Raw genomic sequence first — 21,322 nt, 5'->3', positions numbered from 1 at the left:
TACACTCCAGGTGTACATCTCCACTTCATCCATCTTATTTTAATTATTTTTGCAACATCATCCTCTATATCACCTTCTTTATTTATGATTGAGCCCAAATACCTAAAATAATCACTTTGCGGATTCTCCTTCTCATCAATTGTCACCGTCTCATTATGCGTCCTGGTGTAACTAAAGTTACACACCATACAGTCCACCTTCATTCTACTTATCTTAATACCTTTTAATTCCAAGGTTGATCTCTATAACTCCAACTTGGCAGTAATCCCTAATTTTGTCTCATCCACCAAAACAATATCATTAGCAAAAAGCATATACCGAAGAACCTCATCTTGAATGTCTCTCGTTAAATCATCCATGATAAGCACAAACAAGTAAGGGCTTAAAGCTGATCCTTGATGTAACCCAATGGTAATTGGGAAATGAGTAACTTGACCCACCACAGTTCTTGCTCTGGTCACCACCATCATACATATCTTTAATTATATCCATATATTTACTTGAACCATTTTCTCTTTTCTAGTACTTACCATATTAACTCTCTAGAGACTTTGTCATAAGTTTTTTCTAGGCCAATTATGACCATATGGAGATCCTTCTTGCAATCTTTAAATCTTTCCATGAGTCTCCCAAGTAAGTAATTAGCGTATGTCATATATTTACTTGAACCATTTTCTCTTTTCTAGTACTTACCATATTAACTCTCTAGAGACTTTGTCATAAGTTTTTTCTAGGCCAATTATGACCATATGGAGATCCTTCTTGCAATCTTTAAATCTTTCCATGAGTCTCCCAAGTAAGTAATTAGCTTATGTTGTGGAGCTTCCTGACATAAAACCAACTTGGTTTCTGTAATAGTAGTTTCTTGTTTCAGGTGAGTTTCAACAACCCTCTCCCATAATTTTATGACTCTATAGTTATATCAGCTCTGAATATCACCTTGTAAATTGGAACGACAATGCTTCTCCTCTATTCATCTAGCATTTTCCTTGTGTTAATAATCTTAATAAATAGCTTGGTTAGCCAAGATAAACCACAGATTTCTAAGCTCTCTTACACTTCTATTGGGACCTCATCTAGGCCTAGTGCTTTGCCTACTTTCATCCACCTTAAAGCTTCTTTTACTTCACACAGCCTAATCTTTCGTACACATCTACAACATGTGGTGTCTTGATGGGTAATGCAGTCTTCTGGGACACTATTACTTGAAAAGTCTTCATTTAGTAGGTTGTAGAAAAAATCTTTCCATCTCTCTTTAATGTCTTCATCCCTTATTAGTACTTTATCATCTTCACTTTTAGTACAACTAACGTGGTCGAGATCTCTACTCTTCCTTTTCCTCAGTTTAGTTGTCTTAAAATTAGTTTTCTTAGTCTTAATGGTTGAACTTCATTATTCCACCACCAAGTCTCCCTAAAGGAATGACGTTTTTCTTTCTATTCGCTTGACATCTTTAGCAACTTTCTTAATACAAGTAGTCATCTCGTTCCACATCATATTAGTGTCTCCCTCAAAGTTCCACTTTCCTTGTTGGACTGCTTTATTAGTAAATGATTTGAAGGTATCTTCTTTTAAGCTCAACCACCTTAGCCTAGGGTAAATAAGCTCACCTTTGTTACGATTATGCGTATTAAGGCACATATCCATGACCACTAATCTATAGTGTGGTTAGGCTCTCCCTTGGTAGTTGGTATAACCTTACAGTCTTTACATAACAATTTATCGGACCTTCTAGTTAGGTAGAAATCTATTTGGCTACTATGATGCCCACTTTTGAAGGTAACTAAATGCTCATCCCTCTTTCCAAATTAAGGGATTTCAATGAATAAATCATAAGCCACGGAAAAACCTAAAATTGAGATCCCCTCATTCCTCTCTCCAACACCATATCCTCCATGTACACCTTCATAGCCTCTACAATCTCTCCCAACATGTCCATTCATATCACCCCCTATAATAATCTTTTTCTCCTTGACTAAAACCTTGCATTAATCCATCCATGTGTTCCCAAAATTGTAACTTACTATTTTCATCTAATCCTACTTCGGGTGCATAAGCACTAATTATCTTTACTACCTTGTTCTCCAACACAAGCTTGATGAATATAATCCTACCTCCAAATCTTTTAACATCGACCACATCATTCCTTAAATCTTTCTCTAATATGATCTATTCTACACATAATTTAGTGCTAGAACACACAATATTCTATAAAAGCAATTGAAATATGTATTAAGAAAGAAGAAAAACCATTTAGTATAGTACACAATTGTAAAAAAGTGTCATTGTAGACACTTAATCCCTATGCCTCCATCATCTCGAATTGTTCTTGGTCCCCCCCCCCTCTCCCATCCCCATCACCCTATCCCTGATCTAGAATTTCCTCCCTCCCCTCCCCCTCTCCCCCCCCCCCCCCCGGCTCATGTGGACAAGGTTATTTGGCTCCCCTCCTCAAATGGCCTCTTTAGCTTTAGATTTGCCTGGAACCTAGTTAGGCACCAAGCCCCCACTGCTCTTTGGCACAAGCTAGTTTGGTTCAAAGGCCACATCCCCCGCCACAGCTTCCTTGCCTGGAGAACCCTTACCCTTTGTCTCCCTACCCAAGCTTTCCTCACTCATCGAAAAATCCCAGTCCCCCCTTCTTGTATTTTCTGTTGGAATGGTACCGAAGACATTGACCACCTTTTTTTCGCTTGCCCCTTCACCTCTACCATCTGGAAAAAAGCCCTGTCGTTTATCTGGCCTCGCAGCAGAAGACACCTTCCCTTCGCTCGAGAATGGCTCTGGCTTATCATGACTTTCCCTGGCTGCACTATCTGCGACACTTTAGGCAAGCTTATGTTTGGCGCTACCCTCTACCACATTTGGATGGAGAGGAACCTTAGGAGATGGACATCCAACTCTCGCTCCTTTGACTTGATTTGGAAAGCCATCTTTTGGGATGTCTCCTCTAACCGTACTTTTGTTCCTCATAAGGCTTTTTTGGATACCCCAAGGAACAGGCATATTGTTGTATCCTGGGGTTTAGATAGTGCTCTCCTACATTCCCATTCCCACCCTTAGTTGGGTCTAGGGTCCAACCCCCCCCCTGTTCTCCCTCGTTGTATATTTTCCTCCCCCTTTTTTCTCCTTCTCGCCCCCTTGGGCTTTGGTAATACATTTTTTATTCACCAAAAAAAAAAAAAAAAAACCCATATGCCTGTGTCAGTACAAGTACAAGTGTTGACACCTCTATGCCTATCTCAGTACCACATATAGTTCCGGGGAGCCTCAAAACCTCCAGAAGATTTTTGCCATCAATGGAACCGTTCCTCTTACTGTATCACAAAAGACGGCCATGTCATAGGATGCCTAAAGAAACGCCAAGTATAACACAACATCCTGAAAGGTATCATCGTTAACATACTCTTGGTAACCCAACCTGGGATATTGATCATTAGGCCGGGAAGATGCAAATGTGGATCCACCGAATTTGCTTGGTGGATGGTTGATGGGGAACTGGGTACGAGAAGATGGTCTCCACAAAGGAACTGCTCTGTGACTAACCATCATATGCAATGGGGAATGAAAAATAAGAGGTATACGGGTTATATCACTCATACCCACGATAATTGGAACTGGAGCTCTTTGTGGCAAATGAGGGTGCACGCCATTTTAAAACAGAAAATTAAATCCGACTTCATGAAATCGTGGATCTGCCTATGGTGTCCCACAGAAAATATTGAAGGCCAAGCATTAAATATTTAACCTATTTTTTCCAAAACTAATTTCAAGGAAAAAGTGTACAACAACAACAACAACCAAGGTACTAAAACTCGGGTCTCGGTACCAACTCGACTCTTGGAAAAACCGAGACGAGTCGAGATCTCGCCGAGTTGGTGTATTTTTTTTTTCAACTCGAAGCCTCAACTTTGGGTTAACCCGAGATCTGGACCCGAGATCCGAGATCTCTTCAAGATCTTGTCGAGATATGTCGAGTTTTGTCCAATCAGGTAAGGTATTTAAGTGGTAGGTGGGTTAAAATAATGGGTCGAAACCGAGATCCAGTCGAGATCCAGCCGAGATCCGACCGAGATCTCGCCGAGATATTGCACTTTTGAGACTCGTAGGCAGTCTCGTCTCGGCTTTTCCAAAAACCGAGAAACTCGGCGAGATCTCGGCGAGAGTTCTCGAACTATGACAACAACAACTCAGCCTTATCCCAACTAATTGGGGTCAGCCACACAGATCCTTGCGAGGACAAAATGTAAAACAGAGTAAAAGAAAAGAAACACAACACCACAGCTACAGGCAGTCTTAAACAAACTAACTCAGATCGGCTACACGCATCCTTGCACCCCAATCGGCTCTATTCAACGTCATATTAGAGATAAGACCTAAACTATGCATGTCTTTCCACACCACTTCACCTATGGTCATTTTAGGTCTAGTCCTAGCTCTTTTAGTGCCTTCAATCTAAAGCAAATCACTCCTCCGAACTGGAGCATCTGAAGGCCTCCGTTGAACATGGCCATGCCACCTTAAACGGCTTTCTCGTATCTTATCTTGAATCGGGGCTACTCCCAAACCGGCTCTAATATGGTCATTCCTTACTTTATCCTTCCTGGTTTTGCCACTCATCCATCTCAACATTCTCATCTGTGCTACACTTAGCTTATCTATATGACATTTCTTAACTGCCCCACACTTCGCCGCCATACATCATATACCTCCAAATTGGAATCTTGCTCAAATTCGGCAAATTCTCGATATAAATGCATTGGAATAGTCTCTAACACCTTGTTCAACCAAGAAATGTATGTGATTTGATAAAAAATTACAAAATCTGAGGTTTTTAGGCTGTTTCCCCTCTTATTTGTCGAAACACACAAAAGTCACGAAATTGGTCAAAATTTTGACCCATTTCGATCGAAATCACGCTTTTATAAGGTTGTTGGGGAGCTAGTATGAGAAGATGCTCTCCACAAAAGACAACTCACTCTGTGTGAAGGCCAAACGCTAAATATTTGCCCTATTTCTTGCAAAACTAATGTCAAGGATAAAGGGTATAATACCTCCAAATTGGAATCTTGTACAAATTTTTCTCAAATGTGGCAAATCCGTAGATTCGTTGTAGTAGTCCTCAACACCTTGTTCCACCAAGAAATGTAGGTGATTTGGCAAAAAATAATGAAATATGGGTTTTTTTCTTGGGGGGGGGGGGATTTCCCCCCTTGTATTGTCAAAATGTACGAATTTTGACCTATTTCGATTGAAATCATGCTTTTATATGTACTACTCTGTATCGGTTTGCTGAAAGATATAGAAAAATTGAAAGTTGAAACGTGACTAAAATTTCGGCCAGAACATTGTATACCTAGAAAATTAACATGGGTTTTATTTTGACTCTTTACAAAACAGAAAAGTTTCGTGAACTAAAGTCTCGATCCATGCCTACAATCTCTTTTAGAAAATCTTCCGGCTGTGAAGATTAAGGTCGAGACGGATATCTGATTTTGGAAGTCATTGTGGTTATTCGATTTATAGTGACCACTTGACAACGGTTCTAGACTTTGTTTTTCATCATTCTTTTCTTTGTGTCTTTTATCTAGACTTATGACATGTCTAGCACTTGGTAATCTTATGAATATTCTCCTTTATGCTTTGTATATTTTCCTGTTGGTTCAGTTGATCATTTTTCTAAGACCAAAAAGATAATATTCAAATAATGTTGGAAAAACCATCTTATCCATTTCACTTGGCTCTTCTGTGATGGTTAGGTGGAGGAATTGGAGAAGGAGATAATGGATTATAAAGAGAAGACTGAATTCTACCGCAATAAGATGCAGGAACTTGTGAGTAGTTTCACTTTTTAATTTCCAAATTTCAGTACTTTCTCTCTTTTCTTTTCTTTTCTTTTTTTTTTTTTTTTTTTTTTTTGAGATATGGGGTTGTGCTGTATTCGAGTTTATTGAAGATTTATACATTCTCATTCAGTGAATGCTTCTCCTGGTTCATCTGGGGTTTAAATTTGTAGTATTTATTTTTCCCCTTCATTGGAGAGCTGGACTATGGTAAGAATGTTTTATTGTCATAGGATTAATTTATCTTCTGATTTCTAAATATTATTCACTATTTGGAACATTTTGGTGCTTGGGCTAGCAAACAATGGATTGAGAAGAGTTCGTAGTCATTGAATATTTGTTTTCTTGGTTGAACGTGAACCTCTATTTCAAACATAGGCTGGGACAGTTGTGCTTCATTTGGTTACATGGAATGTTAAGAGAGAAGAAAAGGGAGAGTGAAAGAAATGAACTGAGAAATATTTTTTGTTTGGTCGCAGGAAGTAAATTGTAGAGAAAATTACAGAAAGTAACTTTTTCCTGTTTGGTTTGACTGACAAATCATAAAATAATTGTGGTTAGCATAATCTTTCGCCAGTTTATATTATAAAGCCACCTTAAGCAGGATATAGATTAAGTTTACAGCAAAGTTAATTTAAGTTCATGATCTCCATGGAAAAATCAAGCCAAATAACTGGCTAATTAGTAATAACATAGCATAGGATAGTCTACCATCTGTTACCATCTCAGTTAGACATTAATTTCTATAGGGACCCCTAGTCCATGCTGCTTAGCATCTACAGAACTCATGTATAAAAGAAGAAAATGTATGATTGTATCAGTGAAATGTGGACAGCAGAAAAAATACCACTAATGTAGAAAATAAGAGAGCAATACCTAGGCAGACTTGTCTTAAGAGAATTGTGTTTTGGTATAACAGTTAACGTGAGCAATTCTTACATAGGATATTAAAATGCTGACAGAAACAAAGGATGGGGGTTAGCGCAGTTAGATGTTGGATTCTTTAGGGTTTATTTTGGGATTAACATGCAATATTTTAGTTTATTTTATTCTCTTTATTTTAAGAAGTTGAGTAGATACGTAGGGGATTTTGCTTGGGGTTATTTAGTTTCTATTTCAGTTTCTCTTCTTTTAGCTGGTTTCCTATTTAGTTAGGTTTCTATTTCCAAGCAAGTGAGTCTTCTTTATAACCATGTAATACGGTAGCAATGTAGTCCTAGATTGGTAGAGGACCAACTAGGAGCCAGACAAGCAGGATCTGTTATGAACAGGTGAATCGGCTAGGTCAAAATAATGGTTTTTTTTGTGAAATTAGGGTTAGGGTTTGATGTATGGGTTATGCCAAGTCAAGATAGGGGAGGCTATTAGTGAAGGTCCTGAGATGTTTTAATGGAAGGAAGTATGCTGATTTGAATTAACAGCAATATAGGGTTAGGGTTTCGGGTTTAGAGTGGGAGGATGGGGCTAGGACTTGGATTGAGTGCTATAGGGGCAGGGGTGGAGAGTTCGATCTAAAAAAGGAGGGATTTTGCTGGCTGGTTTGGTCTGGGCAGATTTAGGGTTATGGGAATGATGTTCAGAGATGGAGGGGATGTTAGGGTTTGGTGGTTTAGAGGATTAGAAGAAGAAAGGTTAGAGTTGGGATGAATTAAATTCACTGTTGTTGCAGAATTCCCTTGGCAGCAGCTTGTTTGATTAAGAAACTTGAATAAAAATTGAATCTTTAACTAGAACTTGAAGATTTTCAAAGAACTTGAAGGAGAGCTTCAAAAGAACCACCCGGGCTTCACACCGCAAGGTGTCGATTGGATCAAACACCAATCCCACCAACAAATCACCCGGACTTCCCACCGCAAGGTATCAATTGGATCAAACACCGATCCCACCAATCTTGATCAAACAGAAGACAAAAATCTTCAATGGAGAAGAAGAGCAGCAAAAGCTTTTCATTAATATCAAAATTCGTGTTTCATGCTTGGCCCCCTTACAACCTTATATCAAAGACTCAAAATAGACTCTTACTCTAAAAAGGAAAGGCCTAACCAAAACTACCTATTAGGTAACTTAAACTGACTAGGAAAGTAAAATAATAAAAGAAATAGACTCAAAACATGGCTGGACTTATAGAGTCCTAATCCAGCCCAACTTAAATAACAATTAAATAGTCACATGACCACTAAATTAAGTCACATGGTCACTTAAGTGATCACATGACCACTAACCAAATAAAAAGAAATCTACTCACTAATCCCGTATGTAACCTTATTACCCATAGTTTAGGCCCATAAAAGTGGCCTATAACATAGAAAACCCATGGGGTCAAAGGCCCAACATGTATATAACCCAACCTTAGACTTATTCCTAATAAAAGAAGCTCAGTTTCGTGATAAATCTGCATCAGGTAGAGTAAATCAGATTTGAAGAGAATGAATTAAAGGAATTGGCTTGAGTTTGTGAGTGCCTGTGAGGCTGTGTTGTGTGAGTTTCTTCTCATATTCTTCTTCTTCTTCTATACCCTTTTATGTTCTTCTTTCACATGTAAAGGAAAAAGAGAAATAAAACATTCAGTTATTCAATTTTGTTCTTCCTTATTTTATTGATCCTGCTGCAATTGATCTCCCACTGGTTTTTTCCCTGGTTCGAGTTCGAGTTTGCATTAGGGGGGGGGGATCTTTAGACATTGATCATGGCATGCTGTATGCCATCTGAATATGGGACATGTGCAAGCTAATATTAAGTATATACTTCCCAATGAGCTCGAGCATCATAATCTGAGCTTGCATTAATCATAATTTTGAAGTAAAGCATCCGTCTTGATTATTAGTGCATCCCCTCTTCCCTTATCATCGAATTCTTTTCTTTTTTTCTTTTTCATGGATGTTTTGTTTATGCTAACCTTGCATTATCATTACATCACTCAAATCACACACGTGCACTGCAAAAAGATTATCCCCGTACAACCACGTGATGTAGTCATGAGCTCGGTGTGAAGACACGCGGTCCACTCATGGTGAAAACACAACTCTTAGCCTCGTACCTCTGGGTATATCAAAAAGGATGCACCACCGTACCGTTCGATCACTATACGCAAAGGCGTTGTGAGAGGTATATTAGGTGCTCCTTGCTAAGGGTGAGCCTTATGTCCTAAGCCAAATTCATTTTGTTACTTTCTTGATGTCTACTAATATCTCTCTCTTTTTTTTTTTTGGTAGGGGTGGAGTGCTATATATTAATATCTGTGACCAGCGTATGGAGCCTGATTAGAAAATCATTTAGGAATCCATCCTAGAGATGGTGCCTTAAATGTAAAGATCTGATAGAATAGAGACGTGAAAGACGATTACCTCAGGAGCCTTGATTTATAGAGCCATTGATAGCATTATAGCCGAGGTCCAAGATTATGTAGGGTCCCCTAAGGGCTTTTGATGCTGGAAACTGCTTCAAGATGGTTGGACCATGATGAACAACAATCTAGAAAAAGGGCAACATAATGTCCAGACACTAGATTCAGCCTTTTTTTTAACGTAATGGAACCAGTTAATTGTAATTCTGTATTGGAGTTTCAAATTATCACGTATTACCTATTCTCACCTGTTTGTTTTTGCATTCCGGAGACTTACTTTCCAACCTATTGTTGGATATATATATATGTCCATCCTACATCACTTAGTGGGAGAATATAGGGGCAAAATTTATATATATTCAATAAAAACTAAGAAATTAGCAGCTAATGTGGTGAACTGTTACTGATTCTAAGGAGTGTAGTAGCTCTAAACCCTACATGCAATCATGTAGGTTATAGTTCTTCTGCTGTTTTTTTTATAATTTCTGAAACTTTAGCCAGAAACCGTTACTGTTCATTAGACCCACTCTTCAGTCTCCAACCTGTACCTAGAACACCTGTTAAAGAACCAGAACCGAGAACTAGAAGGAGAAGAAAGGAGATGGAGAAGAGAAGAGAGCTCTCGAATATGACAGTCTCCCTCACACTGCTTGTATTTATAATCTCAAATTACAATAGAGAGGGGAATTCCAAATCATGATAGGATTCCAAGTTACAATAGGAAAAGAACAATGAAATAAAAATAGAACTAGGACTAACAACTCAAACTGAAACAAAGACTAACAACTCAAAGTAGAACTAGGACTCATACTCAAAATAGGAGTCACAGGAGGAGAGGAATCTCAATTCTTGAGATATCCTCTTCTCCCCCTGGACCCGATAAACACAACCTAATTTTTTGTACACCCTATTACCAATAGTAGCTCCCAAAATCTGAAACCTAGCCCATGGCCAGCTATAAAATCTCAATGGCTCCTAGCAGCAAGGTAGGTGAGTTTGATCTGTTCTGTCAAAACCTCAGCCATACCTCTTCCTCTTCCATTTCATTCATTATGTGTTTGAGCCTCAATCAAATCTTTATCTCTTCGATCCATTACTTGTATTTTTGCCTCATCACCCATTAAACCTACATTGATCAGCTCAAACCCTAGCTCTGCCTTTCACTTAACTTATTATTTCTTAAATTCAACCCTTGATATGCAGTGCCTTTACATTTAGAAATCTCTTTTTAGATATCAGCAATCTCCAAGGCCTAACACTTGCACAATGCCCTTATGTTGTCCTTCACTTCAAAACCCTATTTCATTCAAATTCTCATTTTCTTAAAAATCCTACTTCTTTAGTTATAAACTATGTTTGATGTTGTCTTTTTATCCCCCCCCCCTTTTCTGGCTGGATTTATTGTTATTCTAACCCTTTTTGTTCTTAAAAAGACTCATGTGAGCTGCTCTTATTTTTTTTTAATATCACATTGCGAGACAGGTATCTGGTCACATGTTTCAGTGGCTGTTATTCTGTACACAGAGCTATTGCTTATTCATAATAAAACACTTACTTCATTGAGTCCTCATCAATATATGGTCTGGACCCTACTTGTCCTGCATCATCATATGCTGGTAGTTCAAATAATTTAACCAACTATGATCAAGGGAAAGCACCTCAGGGACCTTGTACTCATCTGATACAACTGCAAACTTGTGGTTGGACAGTTTGATTGCAATAAGAGCCTCTCATATCAGGCATATAGTCAAACTTAAAACTCCTGCCTTTTAACATTAGGAAATGTTGAAGAATTGGAATATCCAAAATTGACTAATTTATTTATTATCCCAAAGTAAAATATTGACTAATTTATTCTGGGTGAAATCTTTTACAAGTTTGGTTCCTTTGTCATTGGTAAACTATTACCTAAGTTGTTAAAGCAGGGTGTCGATGCCCAGGTGTTAGGGCTTTTCAAGGTGAAGCATTGACTAGTTAATGACAGTATGTCTATTACTAATTGGTGCTATCACATGCTAATTCCCAGAACGACTACAAATATGTAATAAAGTTATATTAGATTATACCTTCTACTTTAATAATGTGATAGATAATAAAGTTAATGAATTTATGTTTATGTTTAATCTCTCTTAGTTCTAATCGACACTAGGTGGCCTACTTTCTGGCACTGACTGGCTATTGCCCAAGTCAATTGTTTTTGGTGGTAAAATGAATAATGGACCAACTAGTGGTTTGTGTAGATATTTTGACAACATTGCTCTTTGGCGAAAGTATTTTAAGACTACAACAACAACTCAACCTTATCCCAACTAAATAGGGTTTGCTACATGGATCCTTGCCCTCCTATCAGCTCTATTCGAGGTCATACTTGATACAAGGCCTAAGCTATGCATGTCTTTCCTCACCACTTCTCGTAGGTTCAATTTTAGGTCTACCTTTGGCTCTTTTAGTTCTTCAACCTGAATCAAATCACTCCTCTCGCATCCACATAACGGGCACGTTCCAAGATCTCCCGCAACGAGAACCTAACACATGGTTTATTGACAGTAAGCTGATTAAATAAATGGACCTTACTTATTCGAAATACGAAACCACTTTTTGAATGCTCATGGGGGGGATTATGAATCACTCGTCGGCTCCAGAACCGGGGGCGGCTCACGAGGCGCCCTGCTAGCGCCAGTACTGGCGGAAGTTCCCCACGCCCCCTATCCGAATTTGGACCCCAATCCTTTGGAGCAAGAGATTGGAGGAGAAAGCCTTTTTCAAATATATTCCCGACTGGTCTTTCACTTACAGGGGGAAGACACACTTGCCATCATCTGAGTTGCTACTTGATAAAGCTCGCTCTATCTTAGAGATCAGTCATACTTAATAAGCTGTGCATGTCTTTCCTCACCACTTCTCCTAGGTTCATTTTAGGTCTGCCCCTGGCTCTTTTAGTCCTTCAATCTGAATCAAATCACTCCTCTGTACTAAAGCTTTCGAAGGCCTCCGTTGAACATGGCCATGCCACCTCAAATGACTTTCTCGTACCTTATCATGTATCGGAGCTACTACTCCCAAATTGGGTCTTTATGATCTTTCATTACTTTAGCCTTCCTAGTTTTGCCACACATCCATCTCAACATGCTCATCTCCGCTACACTAAGTCTATCTACATGATGCTTCTTAACTACCCAATATTCCATACCATACATCATAGTCGGTTGTATGATTGTCTTATAATTTTTCCTTTTAAGTTTTAAAGTAATACGCCAATCACACAACACTCCGGATGCACCTCTCCACTTCATCCATACTATTTTAATTCTCTGTGAAACAGCATCCTCTGTATCTATCACCTTCTGTAATTATGATGATTGAACCCATATACCTAAAAATGAGCAAGTCATATTTTTTCTTTTGCCTCGTTTGTATGAAGAAATAATAAGCTGTTGTGCCCGCTCATAGTATTACACGTAGAGAGATTGTGCTATTTTCAGTCTTAACATTGAAGGGGACAATGTTTAACTGTTCTAGTTTATAATGCATAGTATCACTTTGATTAATTCTCATAACTGTTTCATGGCGTACTAGGTATTGTACAAAAGCAGATGTGATAATCGACTTAATGAGATCACAGAAAGGGCTTCTGGTGATAAACGTGAGGTATTTTCTTTCGATGCATGAAGTGGGCATATCTTGATTAGCTATCTATGTTTATTGGCCTAATAGGAACAAATTATGGTCAGGTTGAGTCACTAGCTAAAAAATATGAAGAAAAATACAAGCAGGTTGGAGATATAGCATCTAAATTGACCATTGAAGAGGCCACATTTCGTGATATTCAGGTAGAGTGCCCACCTTTTTCCTTCTAGCTTTATGTCATTATTTCATATAGTAAGTCGAGAAATGGTCCCTCCTGTGGGCTTATTTTTGCTTTCTGCTAATTGTGTTCTTATTCTCTTTACTATATTTATTTGATTTATAGGAGAGGAAAATGGAATTATATCAAGCAATTGTCAAAATGGAACAGGGTGGTAGTGCTGATGGTATTCTTCAGGTAATTTTTAAATTTGATGAGTTAATGTTAACTGGAGATACAGTTGTTTAACTACAATTTGTTCTCTACAGGTTCGTGCTGATCGTATCCAGTCAGATCTTGAGGAGCTAGTGAAGGGTTTGAATGAACGGTGCAAGAAATATGGGTTACGTGTCAAGCCTACTGCACTAGTTGAGCTTCCTTTTGGTACTATTACCCTTACATCAGTCCTGTTTCCTGGATCTTCTCAAATCAATTTTGTTGGTGATCCTTGTCGTTATTTAAACTTTTTTAAATCCATTGGGTTTCTAACTCTACATATACTGCCGAAGGGAACTCATATGTGCTTCCCCTGCCCCCCCCCCCCCCCCTTTCTATATTTTATTTAATTTTCTTTGCAAAAATGAGTATTTTGCTGAAAAATACCACACCTGGATATCTCCATTTGCCTGACATTAATTTATATTTTTCTATATTTTACATTTACATTTGGTCATGTTTGGATAGGATCCTGGTGAGGTTTTTGAGCCCAGATTCTCAGTTTATATCCATGAATCCTCTTGAAAGCCACTGATAGGACTTTTTAATGATACAGGAGTCATCCCTGTGCCTGATTCCAGAATTAGGTGATTCTTGTGTTTGGTTCCAGAATCAGGGCAGTAGAATCTACCATGAATACAAACGTGAACAGTACTCATGAATGCTAACGTGAACAGTAACTTTAGAAGAAAAGAGGAGAGTGGAGAAGAGAGGGATAGGAGAAAAGAGTTTTCACTACTCTCAATTTTCACTAAATAGTACCATCTTCCTTAATTATCTATGGGGTGGGTGATGCAGATTCATCACCAAATAGGGCTTGTTTCATTGGGAATAAGTCTAGGGTTGGGTTACATACATGTTGGGCCTTTGATCCCATGGGTTTCTAATGTAATATGCCACTTTTATGGGCCTAAAATATGGGTATATAGGTTGCATACGGGATTAGCCCAATACTTAGTTTATTTTTATGTTTTTTAATTGAACCAGTTCAAATTGGTTGCATTCAATTGGTTCAATTTAAGTGATCATGTGACTTGATTAAGCGGTCATGTGACAACTTAAGTGGTCATGTGATGTAGGTTGGGCTGGATTAGGACTCTATAAGTCCAGCCATGTTTTGAGTCTATTTCTTTTAGTATTTTAGTTTCCTAGTTAGTTTAAGTTACCTAATAGGTTAAGGATTGGGTTAGGCCTTTCCTTTTTAGTGTCTAAGTCTATTTTTGAGTCTTCTATATAAGCTTGTAAGGGAGGCCAGCATTACATACGAATTTGATTAATAAAAATTAGCTTTATGCTTGCTGCCTTTGTTGCTGCCTTTACTCCATCGTGAGTGTGCCTTGTGAGTAATATCAAGGTTGAAGGGATTGGTGGATCTCCAATCGACTCCTTGCTTCGTGAAGATCGGGAGGGCTGCTACTTATCTCCTTGCATCGTGAAGATCAGGAGACCCCATTGTTCATCTTCAAAGCTACTGCCATTGAAGGCCTGCAACAAGTAAGAAATTCTGCAATTATCTTCTTCCTTCTAGAAGGTCACATACAAGGTGATTTTCGTGAGAATTCTACCCAGCCAAATCTAACCATTAGAACCTGCTAAAAATTTGATCGAGTCTTCCTCAAACCCTAAGAGAGACTCGATTCAAATTTCACCACCATCCACCCAGCCGATTGTCTGAAATTACAGTTTTACCCCTCTCTCCTACTTCTACTAGGAAACCTCCATAACTTCGAATCTGTCCATCAGTTTCAAACCAAACTTTCAGCATACATCCCTTACATCATTGTTGACACTCGATCCAAGTTTCAGCCCCAAACTCCCACTCTAACCCCTCCATTCCTCCACTCCATTAAACCCAAAACCTGCAACTCAATTCTATCCAGAATTGCAGAATTTCAAAACTCATCCAACCCCTAACCTTTTAATACCATATTGACCCCCTAGACCTGCCCATTAATACCCTATAAACCCCTTTCCCAATATCCAACCCAAACCCTAGGAATTGACCTAAATCCTAGTGCTGTCCATTTGAACCAGCGGCCCCTTTTGTTGTTTGATCTTGTTGTTTGGCTCCTAATAGGTCTCCTACCTATCTAGGACTACATTAGTGGGTGTTACCATGTTACATGTATTTAAAGAATCTAAAAAATAATAAAAAAAGAATACTCCTGATATCTAGTTTCTTAAAATAATTAAACTAACTTTGAAAATACTATTAGGACTCTTACTAAACTACTAAAACTCTCAAAACAAAACCTAAATCTTTAGAACTCTTTCAAACTTATCTGCGATAGTTGAGGAATGGACTCCACAAGATCCCTATAACAACCATTGTTAGACAAATACTGAACTAATATCTAATGGATTTCAACATTAGTTAAATATTTATTTTTGTGCACCTCTACTTTTGAGCCTTATAATACTGTTACAAATAAAATCCAAAGAATTAAAAGCCCATACCCATAGGTATTAAAATAGGACCACTATTTGGATCAGTCTTGCATTAGTCTCCCTGGGTTGAAAAAAATATTCTTGCTCAAGTTTTGAAGTAGAGGAGGATATTCAACCCTTGAAAATCAACCATCCTCCTTGACCAAATGAAGTCGACAATTAGACCATGATGCAATCGTACAAATTCAGCGACATGAAATTTATTCTTGAAGATGCAACTTGGAAACTCGATTTCGATTATTTCAATCAAATATCAACCAGTTATGCTCTTCCATGGGTGGCTCTTCAACAAGTGGCTGTCTTGACCCGTCCTTTGATAATACCCACCTTTACATAAGTGGTATGTGACACTCCGGGGCTCAATTTGATCCGATGTTCAGTTTATATAAGGACCTGGGAAAATTGGACTCAGAATATATACCAGTAAAAATCAGATGATCCAACTATCTCCGTGTACCTCATCCAGTATCTATACTCCTGTAGTCTTGGGTTGAATGGCTCAAGTCTGTACTGCTTTTTGCTTACATGGCTCTTCCTATGATAACTTTCACTTCCGGTTCTCCAATACCTAACTCAGTTTTAGAATGAATTAGAATATTGATGGAATCCCTGTTGTTCACTCCCAATAATGGAGGGCTCCATCATTGGTGGCTCATCTTTTTGCTCTTTCACCCACTATTCAACGAGTGATATCAGCATGTTTAAAGTAGCTTCCAAAGGATTGAACATGAGCAGCAGGGGCTGACTTGTAGTTGCTCAAGTTGTCTTCGGGACTCATTAAGATTTTCACTAATCTTTCGAGAGTTCTCTTGTAGCCCTTGATTTTTTTATTTTTTGATAGGTGGCCCAGGGAGAGTTGAACACATGACCTATGAGCTACCCCTTTGAGGTTGCATCACTTGAAGGTCTTGGAATAAAACAAACATATCATATTGATCCATGGTTTCTATTGCCAAATTTAGGTAGGTTAAGGTATGAAGGCTCTGAAACCAAGATCGATGCAGACAACCAATCTAAATTCCGGATTAGGAATCAAATTGGCTGCTCCACATGCCCAGATCTGAACTATTTCCTTATAAAACAGGGTAGAAAAGGCTTGCTGATTTGTTTATTTTAGCAGCCTGTGATGGGGAAAGAAGAATAAGAGAAGAGATAAGGAGTTGTTTTGGGACTGTAAACAGTACCTGTAAATAGTAATGTGAACAGTAACTTTGGAAGAAAAAAAGAGACAGGAGAAGAGAGGGATTGGAGAGAGGAGTTCTCACAAGTCTTAATTTTCACTAAAAAGTATCTTCTTAACTCATGATTGGGTGGGTGTTACATGTATTTAAATCCACCTAATGTCTAGTTTCCTAGAATAAGTAAACTAACTTAGAAAATACTATTAGGACTCTCAACTTGCTAAACTACTAAAACTCCCAAAACAAAACTAATCTAATAGGACTCTTTCAGACTTATCTATGATAACTAAGGAATGGGCCCCACAAGATCCCTATAACAACTTCTATTAGATAAATGCTAAACTGATATCTAATGGGTCCCACCACTAATTAAAAAAATTATTTCATGCACCCCTTTAGACCCTCTACTTTTAGGCCTATAATGCAATCAATTCAAATAAAACCCAAAGAATTTAAAGCCGATACCCCATAGATATTAAAATAGGACCAATTTTTGGAACAGTCCTGCATTACTCCCTCCCTCCCTTCCTAAGATCTGGCCGCTATGGCCTTAACCCTACTCCCACCCCCAACAACCTATCCTCTACTCTTAGCTTTGTCCCCACCCCTACCTCCTTCCCTCACTCCTCAATCCTTTAAATGGTTTTTTCTTATTTTTTCAATCAAATGCACGGTTAGTATATTTCGCTTCACTCTCTCTCTCTCTAAGGCTATAATCATTTTAAAATAATTTTCTAAGAGAAATTTCAAAAGACATCATGAAACTTTACGTGGGGATATACATGATAAGCAACTGAAATAATATGATTATGCTCTTATAATCTTTGACTCTTTGTTTAGAGGCCATACTATTGTTGGGAACTTAGAGATCAAGGTCTTTTCCCCTATATCTAATGGTTTTTTATTTAAATGTGCCAATTGAATCTATATTCGATATTTGTATCCCACATCCATCGAAAGGGTTCTGTTAGTCTCCAATGTTTCTAGTATTCCTTCGTAACTTATGAATATCCTTAACATTTCCTTTCCTCTCTAATGAAAGGTATGTGGTCGAACTTGTCTCATAATCTGTTCTGGGTATTGACTATGACCATAATACAACTGGTATTCGAGAGTTGAATTTTGAGCATGGAATATTTAATCAGTTATAGGTATTGGCTATGACCATAATCTGACCACACAATGCAATTGATATTCGATAGTTGAATGTTGAGCATGGAATATTTTTGTTCCTTGGCTTTCTATATGTGGTTTGTTGTTAATGATCCAAGTATTGGACCTGTTTTAGCTTTCATGCTTAAGTTCCACCTTAGGTATGCTTTTTGAAATATGGGTATTGCCTTTCTAGTGCTTCCCTCCCCCCCCCCCCAAATGACATTTTGAGCGCTTCTGTTTACATTCAGATAAATGTGGTAAGTAGTAATTTATGGTTCATGTTTGTAACTGAACCATCTTAACATGCCAATGGACCAATTTTAATTAGAGTGGTGTAAATGTGTAATAGTTCAATTTCAAATCTTGTTTGTCCTATTTGTTGTTTGTTGGTACTTGTTCTGCATTGAAAAGCTTCTGTTTCATAGACTTGTTTAAGTACACATTGTTTTTAGTTGACGAATGGAAGCTTGTCAATCTGTTGTTTTAACTGAAATTACCTGGTCATTCGTCATACGTTGAGCATGATGTTATTATTGCCAGCTATATCTTTTTAAGTTCCTGTAGAAAATGTGTAGAAACCTCAGCCCAACCCCAGAAATCCCAAGGTTGGGCCACGGCTTTTGAAGTTTTGGTTTGTGCTTGGGTTGAGTTCTGCATTATCTAAGCCCTTGAAAAAACTGAGCTATATTTATACTTCAGAAGTGAAGATACGACTTACAGATACTACGTTGTTAGATAGATCATATGCAACCTAGAATTTAGGCATTTGTATGATCTTGGCTAGAATTGAACCCTAGTCTCCTATAAAGCCACAGGTTCACGAAACCCACCCGACCCGACTGATCCTGCAGTATGGCTAGAACGCCAGGTTGGGCATGTTCTACACAAGTAAAGCCCAAGGTTTGGCTGCTGCCCTATGCCACCCCTACATGGAGATTAGTGATGTAAACGGATATTCAAAGAATTCGACTCGCATCCGTATTCGTTTTGGGGTATGTATCCGTTTAAAGATATCTGGAAAAATTCTAATAATCTGGGAAAAAAATTATCTGATTCGAGTAGATATCCAACTAATAATAAAAAATTAAATAGCTAAAAACTAGTTCTAAGGAATGAGGAAGTGAGAATCATGAGAGTACGACAACTGAGAGACATGGATTGAGAGTGAATCGTATGTTTTTTTAGGAAGGTCTGGGTTACACAAGTCAGGGATGTAAACGAATAGTCGAAAATCTGAATTCGATTCGCATCCTTATCCGTTTAGGGATATCCGTATTCGGTCATGGAATATCCGGATCCGATCACATCCGAGTCTTATCCGACCGTTTACATCTCTAATGCAATGATTAGTAATTAGGATTCAAAATACAAAAACTCTTACACAATGCACCATGTTGCCACCTTGACAAACGGAATAATGGATGGACATTGGTGTATCCATGTGATAGAGGGCTTCACACTCCTCATACCCATCTCACTGGTCAAATTTCAACCTGAAACAAGCGTGGGAAGCGGTTAAAAAGTGAGTTTAAGATTACAAGAATGCCATTTCACTATAATGGAATTCCATGGCACTTCGGCCATTTTCTGTCACTTTGAACTTGCTCGAGGCACCTCCCCAGCTTCTTTTGGGCTGAAACTTGACCATTGAAGTGGGGTATGCTGTCCTCTATAACATGTACCCGTGCATATGTGCCACATGACAAAGTGGTGGCAGTCTAGACCGTACTCTAGATGCCACCAGCCACAATTTCAGACATTGCTGCCTACTTTGTCCTCAATAACCATAGAAATCAAGTATTACATCACAGGATCGGATCGGCAAATCCATCTCGGGATTGGCGGTATCTGATCTGGTGTCCAATACTGAGATTATTATCATTGGTAGAAATATTATTATTTGGGCTGCCTGTTCAATGATGGGTTTTGTGCTTCCCATGGCAAATGTTGATCACAGATACAGCTGTCTTCTTGGTTATTCTTTTTATTGGTTTACTAAATCTGTTTTCTGTTTCCTGTTTCGTAGTAGTTTCTTATTCCAATGTTTTTCCCCCCTCCCCCCTTCTTCTTTCTTATGTAAAGGCTGGCAACCTGGCATTCAAGAGGCAGCTGCTGATTGGAATGAAGATTGGGATAAGTTTGAAGATGAAGGTATGTAGAATATTTATAAGATCAGGCAGAATTTTGATTGAAGAAATCTTCCTTAGGCTCATTGCATTGCAATGATCTAATTCTGTAGTCAACTTGTGTTCTCCATAGTGATAAAGCATGGGTGACTCCCATATTTGTTAATATGCCTTATTCTTCCTTTTCTTGCATTTCACCAAATGCAGGCTCTGTTTTAGTTAAAGATTTGATGTGATGTGCAATCTGCATGCTAATTCTGAGGCATCATTTCATTTTCAGGATTCTCATTTGTCAAGGAACTCACTCTTGATGTTCAGAATGTTGTGGCCCCTCCAAAACCAAAACCTTCTTCGGTTAGGAAGGAAAAGGATTCCTCGGATGAGGGTCTGACAACCGCCTCATCCCCAAATGCTGATACTAAATCAGAGAAGCCTATGAGTACAGTTGACCGGAATGGTGAGAATGGATCAGCTTATGCACAGAGTGAAGATGGCTCCGCAAGAAGTGCGCCTGCCAGTCCCACAGGAAGGAGTACAGTGGAGAGCCCATCTCATCATTTTGGAGATAACCATTTTGCAAAGAGCATTGGTGCTGATGGATCACCCCATGCTAAAGAAACAGAGAGGTATGAAACTTAGGTTTGATGTCTTTCTGTTGCTTTCACTTTTGTGTACCTCTCTTTGTTAATGAACAATCTGCAAATGGAAATGACCATGTAATCCATCTTGAGAAACTGGGTTTACTTTTTCCTTTGGTCTTTGGCTTTCCTCAGCCCTTGCTACTCGATATAATTTGAATGCATCTTGCTACTTTGCAGTGATCATGGTGGTGCCGAGTCCATACTTTCTGGGGATAAAAGTTTTGATGAACCAACCTGGGGTACTTTTGACACCAACTACGATACTGACTCAGTGTGGGGCTTTGGCACGTCTCGTCCAAATGTAAGCTGGCATTCCTAGATGTACATTGCCAATTCATATTGCACATGGATCGTCATTAATCGGTCATAAATTGTCTGGACATAACTCTTATGATTATTCAGGGATCATGATTCATCCGTCAAATTGGTTTCCCCATTTAGACTTGGGCTTATTTTTTTATTTACTATTTCCCCTTCCACTTGGACATTGACACATCAGGCAACAGGAAATTTTCATGACGCACA

At 38.5% G+C, this 21,322-nt stretch overlaps 1 protein-coding gene across 3 annotated transcripts in view; it reads left to right on the top strand.

Annotated features, from left to right (window-relative positions):
- The window catches only part of LOC122661402 (actin cytoskeleton-regulatory complex protein PAN1-like), a 41,067-nt gene that overhangs the window by 18,422 nt on the left and 1,323 nt on the right, over positions 1 to 21,322 (top strand). For all 3 annotated transcript variants that reach the window (XM_043856785.1, XM_043856783.1, XM_043856784.1), the window contains exons 5-12: positions 5,760 to 5,834; positions 12,763 to 12,834; positions 12,918 to 13,016; positions 13,157 to 13,228; positions 13,300 to 13,414; positions 20,113 to 20,181; positions 20,437 to 20,782; positions 20,975 to 21,098. In XM_043856785.1, coding sequence (XP_043712720.1) covers positions 5,760 to 5,834; positions 12,763 to 12,834; positions 12,918 to 13,016; positions 13,157 to 13,228; positions 13,300 to 13,414; positions 20,113 to 20,181; positions 20,437 to 20,782; positions 20,975 to 21,098 — 972 coding nt within the window. The remainder of the gene's footprint in view (positions 1 to 5,759; positions 5,835 to 12,762; positions 12,835 to 12,917; positions 13,017 to 13,156; positions 13,229 to 13,299; positions 13,415 to 20,112; positions 20,182 to 20,436; positions 20,783 to 20,974; positions 21,099 to 21,322) is intronic.

The sequence above is a fragment of the Telopea speciosissima genome, chromosome 5, assembly GCF_018873765.1.
Source record: "Telopea speciosissima isolate NSW1024214 ecotype Mountain lineage chromosome 5, Tspe_v1, whole genome shotgun sequence".
Taxonomy (NCBI): Eukaryota; Viridiplantae; Streptophyta; class Magnoliopsida; order Proteales; family Proteaceae; genus Telopea; species Telopea speciosissima.
Note: the sequence above shows the minus strand (reverse complement) of the source record. Positions and strands in the feature narration are given on the sequence as shown.